We start from the raw sequence: 12,948 nt of genomic DNA on the forward strand, positions 1-12,948 counted from the left end.
TCTTGCTTGGAATCTAAATTTATAAATTGGTAGTGTAGACAGCTGAGTCAGCAACTTATAAGATAAAGAGTCTGAGCTTACAGACCTAGAACTGCCATGGTTCATCCTAGGACATCTGATGCTTTAATTGCTAATTATTAGTGTGAGTGTGGGGATGGAGGGAGTTACCCATAAGACTCCCAGAGAAGACTCCCACTTCTCTTTCTCCCACCCCCTCCCTACCCCGCTCCCTAGCAATCACCTCCCTTAAAAAGCCCCATCCCACTCAACCCCACCTAATCTGGAGGCTTCCGCTGACAGCAAGGTAGAACTGTGGAACTAAAACTCCAGTGCGCAGCCTGCCATCAGGGTTGCCCACTGAGAGACTGATCGCACTGCCTAAGGCCAGATAAACAAGAACAAGAAAAATGTTCATGCCCACATGACGTAGGGCGTTTGCTTATTGGCAGCACAGCTGAGGACTTGCAGATATCCGTCACCCTTTCTAGGGGAAGAAGACAACTAGGAGGCGTGATCTCCTACCCGATAACACACTTCTACTTAAATCCGCCTTTGCCACCGTGTGGCTCAGCTTCCACACCTAGGAAGTGGAGAAGAAAATAAGAACCCTGAGCACTTTCTAACGAACTTTCTCTGGGCCTCAGTTTCAGCATCTATAAATTTCTAAAGTCTTTGCCACTATAACCATTTTGTAATAGTTTTATAAAGATGGATGGCCTGACTATGGAGGTAGACTGGAGTCATGAAAAAACAACATCTACAAACAAGAAGCGTCTTTAAAAGTTACTCATCAAAGGCACCAACCTATGAGGGTCTGACTACACGATCTCATAAATTGGCACCAAATGGACAGGGGAAACGGTAGGAAAAAACCATTATCCATGAGGAGAGGGGATGCGCCCAACAACATGGTACCATATACGCAGGTTCATAATAAATGGTGGATTAACCTGCTTTTCCATTATATTCCTCTAAATGTTTTTATAGGAATCTTTTCTGACATCCAAGCATCCTTCTTTCATATCCTGCCTCTCCTCCATAAGCCCCTGGTCTCCTGAAGAGCCTGGTACCAACGTGGCCAGGAATGAGGTGGTTTTCATCAGTATCTGTCAGACACCAGCATCTTCTCTGTCCAGCCCAGGTCCACTGGCTGATGGGACTCCACTCTAGAACTTTCTCCAAACTCTCTCCTCCTGCCTCCCTCAATCTTTCTCCTTCCCTCCCCTAACAAAAACCTTACCTCTGGTTTTCTTTTTGAACACCCCAAGACCCCCAAGTAAAAATGAACATTTTATTTAGAATTTCTTTTTCTTAATGTTTAACCCTTATTTGATATTCTTATTATCCCTATTTTATTTGTAGCTCAGCTTAGGAAGTTAAAGAAGAAGAAGAAAAAGAAGATGAGATGACAATGATGAAAAAGAAAAAGAAAAAGGAGGAGAAAATGGCAACGAGAAAGAAGAAGAAAAAGAGGAAGAGGACGAAGGAAAAGGAGAAGAAACAGAAAAACAAAACAAAACAAAACAAAAGCCTGTCTCTGGAATACATCTCTTTATTAACAGAGATTTTACTACACTTCAGTTCAAAACCATGAACTTAACAGCAGACATAATGCGTCCATAGAGCCGACATAAATCTTGCCTCCCGACACCAACATCATAGAATGGTTGTACTATATTTGGACTTAGATGTGTTTGGATACTTATATTTGAATGTAAGTATGACTGATGGTCTAGGAATTCACAACCCTTCAAAACACTGAACCAAATCACTTGTCTAACGGCACAGTTCCCCCGCTCTGAGCCTGCTTGCCGTCTGGAATACATCTTTGGCTGGGAATGGTGGAGATAGCGAATTTTCCTCTCTCCCTTCCGCTCTGAGGAGGCTGAATAAATAGACTCAGTGATAACTTCAACCAAAAAAAAGCCACTTGAGAAAGTGGTAAGTCACAAGAACTTAAAACTAGGATTTGATGTAATAGAGCTTTGGGTCTACAATCCAAACGACTGTATTCCTAACCCAATTTTATTCTATTAACAATGTGGCTACTCCATTTACGCAAAAAATAATCTAGTTCGGCTCACTACAATACCAGTTCTAATGACAATTGCACATCTATCTTTATTTACTAATTATAATCCCTGATTGCAGAAAAAAAATGTTTCTGAGGTATACTATACCGACAGATATATAGAAATGGGGCTATTGATAGAAATTGAAAGTCAAATCCCACGTAGAAGGAATGTAAAACATGTCAGATACCTAAATTAATAAAATTAAGTGACTGTGCATTAAATTTGTCCCTGAGTTTCTTAGAGGCTAAAGGAAATGGGCGGAAAGTTAGGAGTTTTATAATTCTTTTATTTGGAAAAACAAAATTTGCCAGTTTTTTAGGAACTATGATTTTATTCCTGGGGTTTGTGAGTTCTTTAAATGCAAACTAAGGACAATGCCCCTAACATTAATCTAAAAGATCACAGAGATACATTATTCATGTAGCGTTTTGCATTCTGAGGTTGCAGTAAGCAAAATACAATGAAGCCTCTTCAATGGGAAACTAAGTCAATCAGACTCGATCAAGTTAGAATTGAAACATCTTATTATCCTTCTCAAACACCCGCTGCCTCACTGTGGTAGCTAATCTCCAAAGAGGCTGCCCCAAATTCCTCCCCTCCCTGCAGACATAGGCTACTCCTCACCTGCATCAAGAGGCAGAGCTCGTTAGTCCATGCCCTTGAACCTGAGCAAGGTCTGTGACTTGCATGGAATTTCGGACCAGGCTGTCTGAAGAAAGTCTGGTAGCTTCCACTTTTGTTTTCTTGGTATCCTGAGCTGCCTTGTAAAAAGTCTGGCTATGCTGCTGGATGGTCCATATGGAAAGGGAGACAATCTGAGACTATATGCAGGAGAACCAAGAAACCCAGCCAACCCTGATAACATGTGAACCCACTTAAGCCCTTCCAGCCAGCTCTTAGCCATTCAACTCAGTCTGTGGACAACAGATGGGGTTAAAACATGTGACCAGAGATGAAGAGGCTATTGTTCAAGATCCAGCCCTAACAGACACTTACCCTGAACAAGGCCTGGTAGCTGCACCTGGGGCTCAGTTTCCCCATTTGCAAAAACACACTCAGTGGCCCCATCCCCAGGGGCAGGCCTAGGCAGGAGATCACATAGGAGATAGCTTTAAAACCTGTAAGACCCCCAGCAGAGCCAGACAAGTGGCTCTTTGCTTCCTTTAGTCCCTTCCTCTGTCCATCCATTTGGATCAACCACACCAAAGTAAACAGGGCTGCAGGTGCCAGTCCATGATCACAGAACAAGAAACACACGTGGAGAAGTCATCTTACTCATTCTAGACCCAACAGACATTGTGGAAAGCAGAGACAAGATTCCCCACTGTGTCCTGTCCAAATTCCTGCCCTCCAGAATCATAAGAAATAATAAAATTATTGTTGCTTTAAGCCACTAAATTTGGGGTAATTTGTTACATAGCAATAAGATAACCAAAACACTCACAAACAAAAATAGCTTGTTTCCTTGTAGCAGAGGGACTAGGAATGACTTTGTCTCTCTTCAGTTTCTCATTAATGATGCTATAATGTTTTTACATATAATAAGTTTCAATGTAGATGGACGTGGGAGTACCCAGGTGCCTCCTCGCCTTTGCCTGTCACAACCAAGTGGTCAAGTACTGCTCATGCTGCCACTCGAGCCTCCTCTTCACCCCCTCCACTGCTGTTGCTCTGGCCATCACCCACTCTCGCCATGACTCGACTCCTATATTAGCCTCACAAATCTCCCTGCCTCTAGTCTCCCTACTCACTAAACCATATTCCTTTGACACGTTGGCCAGCGTGGCAGAGATCGGATCATGTTCCCATCTTAGAATCCTTTACTAGCTCACCATCCTCAGCTTTCACAACAATCGGATAGTAGCATCATGTGTCCTTTAGTCCCTCTCCCACCCCAACCTATGGACAGACACACATGGTTGCATGCTGCACACCTTCAGGGGGCACTACTTGCATAGGCTACACTATGAACACTATGAACCCCCGAAGCCATGCAGTGCAAACCCTGCCCATCATACTCAATGACCTTCAATCCCAAACACCTTATATCCTTTTTGTTTCATGCTTTTTTCACTCAAATTTTTCCTTATTTCTCTCCTATACTTCCTCCAAGCTCTAATATATATATAATTTACCTTACCCAGTCAATCAATCAAATTGGTCAGACATTCAAAAATTGTCTACTGAATTCTTACCATGTGCCCAGTTCCTAGGTATACCTAGTGATAAAACAAACAAAAACTGAGCCTTCAGGAAGTTCTCAGTACTCCCTTACTAAGTAGTCACTTATTTATCACATAGACCAGAGATTAGCAAACCTTTTCTGTAAAGGGCCAAGCAGCAAATAATTCAGTTTTGCGGTGCCCTACTGTCTGTCACAACTACTCTCACTCTGCAACTATGTGTGAAAGCAGACATAGGTAAAGCATAAACAAATGGGCATGGCTTTGTTTCAATACAATTTTTCTTACAAAACAGGCAGTCTGGTCCACGGTTTGCTAACCCCTGACAGACTTTCACTGTGAAGTCTTTTCTGAAAAATCTCATTCCCACAATGATGCGTCCCTAGTCATAGGACTGCATCTGCCTTTGATAAACATTGAGTCTTTCTCCACAGCAATGGTAGAACATGCTGGCAAAGTGAAGGTATCAGGAATGTGGAAGAAAGAAAGTTACCACATATAGGATTTATTGTAATTGAGAATCATTAAAATATATTGGTTAAGAGCACTCACTAGGAAGCCAGATTCCCCAACTCTATCTCTTACTAGTTTATGTCCCTGGAGGAATAACTAAAATTACTGAAAAACTGCATCCCTCAGTTTCCTCACCTGTTAAATGGGCAAGTAGGTAGAATGTTCCTCATAAAGGAGCTGTGTATTAAATGAATAATATATGTACAGTGCAATAGTGAGTGATATAGCAGAGCTTGCTATTCTTTCCCATAGGATACAACCAAGGTGAAAAATGACACAGAAAGAATTAAATAGCTCATCATATTGATGAGAACTTAAGACACATACCAGTTTCCCCTGGAAAGAGAAACATCTCTTGCAACTCTATTCTGAAAGAAGTTCCTCACGTGGAACATGAGAGCAAGAGATTCTGAATGACATAATGAGGAATGTCTCCAGCTCGGAACCATGGGCAATGCAGACGGAGGGTGCCTGTGATGGTTACCTACCACACTCAATAGAAGTTCAAGGTATAATACAAAAATACATGTGCTACCCAAAGACCCCACAGCTCAGACATTCTGTAAGTCCTTCTGTGTTTTATCAGTGCCTTTGCAGAAATATCAAAGTTTCTTGTGTGACAAAATATTATATTACTACATTATTAACTATACCTGGGATTTGTGAACTAGCATGAAGGAATATTAGGAATTCTAAGTGGAATTTTACCAAAGTCTTAGTACTGCATTTTTGTCCAGAGGAATGAAAACCAAACCCATAACTAAAATTAATGGAGAAAGAAAATTTAATATTAAGAATTTGTCTTTAAAACTTAACCTTTGCATATCTCAGCTCTCACAGCTGTAAAGGGAAGGTAATAAAAGGACTCACCCTATAGAGATGTTATGAGCATAGAATGAGCTATAATATGTAAAACACTAAGACAAGTGCCTGGTACCTAAATGTCATCTAATCGTCACCTACCACTGCTACAAATGTTATTATTATTTATTTTTTACTTACTCCTATACCCCATGCCCTTTCCTACCTTTCTGCTGCCTCCTGATTTTTGTAATGCATCTGATTCTCCTACCAAATATTAAGCCTCTCCAGGCTGTGGGTGCTATATGTCTCTGGCATTCCACAAAGCAAGGCAGCATTCAATCAAGGCTTCTTGAATTAATGAATTCTTTGAATCCCAGCTTCCACAAGTTAGTGTGAAAACGCTTATGACGGGATTCTTGCTTTTGATGATTTTACAATCTAATGGGAAAATCAAGCTTAACAAACCTGAAATATTAAACTCTCATATGCCTGCCATATAACTCAGGCCTGATACGTTACTGATTTCAGTTTTCTTAAAAAATTTCATGGAACAAAATTCTAAGGTTCTAGAATAGGCCTATTTGTTGGGTTAGTTTCTAGACACAAAGAAATTGTTAATACAGTTTATTTCTCTTTCAAGAAAACAGTTTTTAAATCTTATTTTCACCTTGAAAATTAAGGCTAAAATTCAGAAATTGGTTAGGCTCATTGCTTGGTTTATTGCAGGAAAAAGCAAACAAATTATGTGTGAGTATCCTAATAATTTGTCCAGCATTTGGCCTGACTAGAGTCAGTAGCATAATACTATAATCTTTTAAAGTACCTGCTATACAAGAAGACGGAGGAATGTTTCACTATTTTTTTAGAAAATTCCAAATAAGCTTGTAGGGATGTCTGTACTGCCATTTCCATCATCCCTAACCTCGTTTCACTATAACTTGATGTATCAATATGTTTAAATTAATTTGTGATACCAACAACTTATGCATGTTTATAAATAATCTCTATGTCTTAAATGTTACAAAATAAATCCCATAAATAATATTTTGTCTCCATCTTCTTGTTTAAAATGCGGAATTGCTGAAACCTTTTATTTAAGAATATCTTTTTTTAATGCTTTCGCAATATTTTAGCTTAATCTATTTAGTAAATGAAATGACAAACCATACCACTGCAGGAGTTTTTCCCCATATTTAATTATTAGCCTATCTGACTTCGGATGAAGTCTTAAAGTCTTCTTTATAAAGTAAAATGGACTTTATGAAGTCTACAGAACTTTTTCTGTGTGCCCTGCTAAAGGTCTTTATTTTAATAACAGACATCTGTGTAATTAATCCCTCTGAGTTTGTCATCACATAATCTATCCTGTGTATGAACTGTTCCATGTATATTTTTCTGGTAACAAGACCCCTGGAAAAAAATAAACAAATAAACAAAGACCAAAAGGAACCACGCACAAGGGGACAAATTGTGTGAAATACAACCAGTCTCATACACTTATAAGCCAGGCAATAAGCATAGAAGTTCTCAGTCCATCTTATCAGAGATTTGGGAAAAGGAGGTTTCACTCTAAAGAATTTTTCCCTTTGATGGGAAACTGTAATATTTCCTTATTTAGGAGCTAAAGCAATAAGGCAAACATAAATAAATGGTGCATAAGTACTGCTATTCAAGTAGAGTTATGTGTTTTTTTAAAATTAGATCGTCTCCCACACTTTTTGCCTAATCACAGAAGTTAAGAATTTAGCTGAGAAAAATTCTTCTGAACTAAAATTCAAACAAGCTAGGATTTTATTATTTCTCATAAAGTCATTTCACACATGTTAAGCAGTGCCCAGGCAAACAAAAACTACTATACATTTATTACTTGAAAACGTTTTTGAAACTTGCAAAAGTCTCATTTCAAAACACAGAGAAATGTAATTTTTTCAGAGTGACTGGGGACCACACTCATTCCATTAAAAAAAGGATTTCCTGTAAAAACAGAAATTGGCGATTTACTCTAAGAAAACACAGCGAAAGCTGGGAAGAAACTTGAGGATGCTTAAATTTCCACTGTGGAACAACTTCTGCTGCCCCGTGAGAAGGGAAAAAAAAAAAGAACACCTGCAACAGGATGGGAAGAGAGAAAGACAGGCTAGGACTACACACCCAAAGAGGGAAAAACCACGCAGGTTCCTGTCTGGGACACAAAGGAGCTGACAGGAAAGGCATACATATCCGAAGAAGAATACCCAGACAAATTCTGTGGTCACCTGTCACATCAGAGAAAGAGAAGAAGGCAGTAATTTGTAGGAGAGCCCAGATCAATGCGTGGAAGACACTGATGAGTTTAAAGTACCTTTTACCTAGAGGAAATATTAGTGAGGTGCTGAAAGTTGCTGCCACCAACAGGGCATCAGGCGGACTTAGGGGTTACAAATCACTTTCACTTCATAAACTGTGCATCAAAATGGTAAACAGGTTTTACTGTAGTCAGAGAGGTTAGTTCTGAAGCTGGTAATATTTTAACTCGCAAAAATAGAAGTTTTAAGCAATAACTGGAAAAATGGAACACACAACTGCTCTTCCTGATGATTTATACAGCACGGTGTGGTTAAAAAACTTATTCATGTGAGACTGTAATAGCAATAAGCAGAGAGAATACATCTCAAATGCTATTCAGATTTAAGATCAAAATTGGCATTTGTTTAAAACTTATGGGTAAACCTTTGATCCAGCAATTCTATTTTCCTTTATTAATTTGTATTACATATAAATATTCACATGTACACACACATGCAAGTAGAAGAATGTTGGTAACAGCAAAAAATTTCATATAATCTAAAGAGCCATCATTAGGGAAATGTTCCAGCCACATTATGGGATTCTATACGCCAAGAGAATGCACGAAATAGATCCCTATGAGTTGATAGATGGATGCACTGAAGATATATAAAAGTAAGCAAGGTTCGAACAGTATGTATGGTATATTCTATGCATTAAAAAGGACACACACACATATCTATCTGTGTGTGTGTATATACATATATATTATATATATATGTGGATATGTATTATACTATTTCTAGAAAAATACATAAGACAATGGTATCTGAGAGGTATGTACAATTAAATATTTTTGATTGTATATCTTTTTAAATTTTTATTTTTTACCCCAAGTATATGTATAATACATATATTATATACAAATAACATTTTAGATAACATAAGAACTATAAAAATAAAGACCTTTATATTATAAAGGTTCATTATTACAGCATATTAATATACATTGTTATGCTATAAAGGTTAATTATATTTGTTAAACTTTTCATATGTATGCAAAATCTCATAGATAACATGAGAATTAGGAACACGCATAATTACTGATCTATTAATACCATGTTTGGGGGAAGGCTTTATGAAGAGTTTGCGATAAGGTAACGTCCACGTTAGTGACCAAATACTGTAACACAGAGAAGTGTTTCTTTATAATCTTAAAAAAATGTAAAACCCAGAAGAACTAAGTGCTGGTGTGAGTAAAAGCATGGGACAGCCTGTTAAGCAACAAAGTAAGGCTTAGTTTCTGTTTTCACATTGAGTTAGGGCCTCCCGAGGAAACACGCTGGTTGGTGATAGCACATAGAGACGAGACAAATGTCTGGCTAGGCCTAATGTCTCCCTGCAGACCTTCATCCACAGAATTAAACCCCTACTTCCTCTCTCTCTGTGGGAGCAATGCCATCAGGCTTAGCTATGAAGCTAATATATATGGCAGAAATATATTTTTTGAAGTTAAAATGCTAGGCTAAATCAGGTCCTTTTGAGAAAGGGTGAAAATCAGTTTCAGTCCATCTACTGAACTGGCCATGGGCCGTGCACACAGGGCAAGGCATGTCTGCTGCCTGATCGGTATCAGGCTTAACATGATAAGCAAATTTCCTTTCCAGCACTGTTGGAATCCGTGATTTATTTTCCACAAAGGCCAAGATGGAACTAAGTTAATCATAACTATTTCCTAGGGTCAGAAAACCATGCATATTCCACCACGGCCTAAGTGCTTGGCTCTGAAAACCATGTCGTCCCAGATCTAGAGCAGGGCTCAAACACTGGTCCGTTCAGTTTACTGTACTTTTTCCTTCCCATACCTGGGCCATACAAACACAAATTTCACTACATATATATAATAAAAACAGCCCATAACAAAAAAGAATACGTGAAATGTCCAGCCACATATCCAAGTGGACACCATCACTTGGTCACTCAGGGTCATATAATCAAACTACACCACTACTCAAAAAAGAGCAGCAATGAGAATCATAAGAACTTGATAGAAACCTCTGTGTATTTACTGTCTAGGCTCATTACAGGATCCTCCAAGGAGACAAAATGGATCATATATAATGCATCCTGCTGCTTCTCCGGAGGCTTGAACTTAAACACTCTCAGAAAGAGATACTTCATTTTCAATTTGAACAATTTTAAGGGAAGTGTACTCCCACCCTTCTTCAATTCAGGGAACTGGCAATCCTTATAGAGTCAACCTGCCTGATTTAAATATTTTCTGCTAAAACATTTTCTGTAATAGGGGCATAAGAAGGTGGTGAAATGCTCAGTTGCATCTGAGTAACACACACGACAGGTTAAAAACACTCCTTCAAGGCCAGCCACAGCAGCATTACTGCCCGGATGAAATAAAGAGCTTCTAACAACCGCAAAACAACTTCTCAGAAACACTTGCCCTGCTCTGCTTCCAGTGTAGACATCTGAAAGGAAAATTCAGTCCCTAATTTTAATAAGCATAACTTAGAGGAGAACCAACCATTAACTATTTGTCTTCTCTGACTGTCTGTCCCTGAAATCCCTTTCTTTCCTTGCTCCCTTACAAACAGAGCATCTACAAAGATGCCCACAAGGCAAGTACTTTCCCTAAACACAAACGGAATTGGTATGAAGAGAAAGGATGGGCTGCTCCTCTTCTCAGTCGCAGCTCCTCCCCTTCTTCCTCAAAGAACCCTTCTCGCCTCCCAAAATCAGCCTCGACAATGGCCCAAGATTCCTTTTAGCCATGACCTCTCCTCTGGGGCAGAAATCCTTAAAGCGTAGAGGCAAGGTGGTTTAGCCACAAACGCGGCGAGAACTGGATAACCCTTGCATCTCTAAGGTGCCCCCAGGAGGTCTTGTCAAGGATCCTTCTACTGTCGAGAATCGACCCTGTCAGTTCCTCTGGATCTTGATACTCGGGAGAAGAGGGAGGGGACACCCACACCAAAGGAGCTGGCCCGTTCCATTACCCTTTAAGCGCGTCGTGTCCTCCACCGCCTCTTCTCTTGGCCCGGCTGGCTCTGGTTTCCTTCACGTTCCCAGCCTCCAAATTGGCGTCCGCCCCATGGCTCGTGTAGGAAGCTAAGAGCACGGTAAATCCCAGGGCGACCTCCAGCAGCCCCCCTCGCCGCATGATGTCGAGCGGCCGCCGGCTCCCGCCGCCTCTCGCCGCGCCCCGGGCTCGGTCCGGGGCCGCCGCTGCGCCCTGGAGCGCGCCGCGCCGCCGGGGTCCCGCTCTCCCGCCGCCCGTCCCCTGGGCCGGGCTCCTCCCGCCTTCTCCAGGCGCTGCTCCCACTTCAGGCGGCCCCTGCCAGCTGCAACAGACAAATCGCCGAAGCGGGGGAGACATTCAGGGCTTCGGGATGCTGAAGCCTCGGGGTCCCCATTCCCGAGCCCAACCCGCGCGCCGCCTGCGCGTGGCGCAGTTACTTTGGGTAAGTGAAGACCGTTTGGTCCACAGCTGGCTGAAAAGCCCAGGCCCCCGGCGGCAGCGGCTCCAGCCAGCCCCTCGGCCTCCCGGGCGCCGCCTGAAAAAAGCGCCGCAAAGTACCCATGTCCCGAGCAGTTCTAAACCCTGGGGCAAGCTCGCTGCGTTTATTTTTTACTAGCACGAATTGCGCGCGATGCGCGCTCTGACACCCCAGCTCCCCAGCCTGTCCTCTCCGCCAAGCCGCGGGGCTGGAAGCCCGCCGCGCCGTCCCCGGCCGGCTCCGGGCACTGCCACCGCCCCCTGAGCATCTGACGCCGAGCCCGGCACCGGGAGCCCCGGCCCAGGAAGCTGTCAGGCAGGGGAGGGCCAGCGCCAGCTCTGGACGTTCCGGGACAGCCCCTCACCCCAGTCCCTGTCCCTGCCCTCAGCGCGGCGCAAACGCAAAAGCCTCCGTGGCTGAAGCTCCAGCCCCGGTGGCCGCCCGACCCCAGTCGGGACCCCAGCTGCACCCACTGGAGAAGTGGCGGCTCCGGTTCCCGAGGCGGCGGCAGCTGTTCCTCGGTCCTGGCCGCGGCAGCCCTTGCCCCGCTCTGTCCGCAGCTGTCCCAGCTGTGGCCGCCTGTCCGCCTGCGGCACCCACAGTCTCTGCCGCGGCTCCCGCGGCCCCCTCCTTTCCCCACCTCTTCAAGTATCGTCTGCGCAGCGGTTTCTCGCGAGAGAAATACTTTTTTTAAAAAAAGAAAGGAAAAAGAAAATGACACCCCCTCCTACATCCCCCTCATCACCACCCCACCCCTCGGCCCCATCCATCCTTCCTTTCCACTCCCCTTTGCCAGCCACCGCCTCGGCGCGGGGGCCTCCCTCGCTCGCAGGATTAGCGCAGTGGGAGGAGGCAGAGGTGATCGGGTCCTGCCCGGCCTGGGATTTCGCGTTTTGGGGTGAGGAGTTGAGGGAAGAAGTCGAGTAGCGGTTTCACCCGCAGTGCGGCTGGGAGGTCTAGACCCGAGATTAGCCTCCCCCGCGATCTGGGAAGCCCTGCGGGCGCGGAAGGCTGTGCCACCTGTACCTAGAACGCGCGCTGGAGACGGCGGCCCCGGCGAGAGAGGAGACGCGTCCCGGTTGCCCGCGTCTCCCCGGCGCCGCCTCACTGCGTCTCTCGGGTTGGGCACAGAGCGGAGGCCGGAGGCCCGGAGGCCGGGGCAGGGCGCGGCGGGGGCGCAGCGGCGGCCGGGGCTGCTGTGCGAACGGGGGAGGGGGCTCCGCCGCTGCCACCCGCGTCGAGAGCCCGCTCGAGGCGCGGTTCTGAGCCTTGGTTCAAGTCACCCAGGCTGAACCCAAGATGCTCCAAGAGTCTGAGTGGGATTCCGACCCAGAGGCCTGTGAATATTGGAACCTGGCGTTTGGGATGGAGGCAGCGAAGGGGCGGTCCTTTTCCCCAGCCCACAGCTAAGATTGGGCTTCTCCTGGACGACCCTAGACCCTAGACCCTAGACCCTATTTCACCTCCCCAAACATTCATATTCTCTGTCTCCCTCTCCCTCTCCCTCACACACACACACACACACACACACACACACACACACACACACACACACGGCTGCCTCTCCAGGACAAGCAGGGCACAGTGACTTGGAAG

At 43.9% G+C, this 12,948-nt stretch overlaps 1 protein-coding gene across 3 annotated transcripts in view; it reads right to left on the minus strand.

The window, feature by feature from the left end:
• FBN1 (fibrillin 1) overlaps positions 1–12,405 on the minus strand; it is a 256,463-nt gene extending 244,058 nt beyond the window's left edge. The window contains exons 1-2 of one of the 3 annotated variants that reach the window (XM_060005191.1): positions 12,379–12,405; positions 10,852–11,196 (exon numbers count right to left, since the gene is read on the minus strand). In XM_060005191.1, the coding sequence (XP_059861174.1) occupies positions 10,852–11,015 (164 nt within the window). In that variant the 5' untranslated portion in view covers positions 11,016–11,196; positions 12,379–12,405. Of the gene's footprint in view, positions 1–10,851; positions 11,274–11,825; positions 12,122–12,378 lie in introns of those variants that run through there. The other 2 variants (XM_060005190.1, XM_060005189.1) reach the window with 2 other exon arrangements.
• Positions 12,406–12,948: the final 543 nt, after the last annotated feature.

This window comes from Delphinus delphis, chromosome 2 (genome assembly GCF_949987515.2).
Source record: "Delphinus delphis chromosome 2, mDelDel1.2, whole genome shotgun sequence".
Taxonomy (NCBI): Eukaryota; Metazoa; Chordata; class Mammalia; order Artiodactyla; family Delphinidae; genus Delphinus; species Delphinus delphis.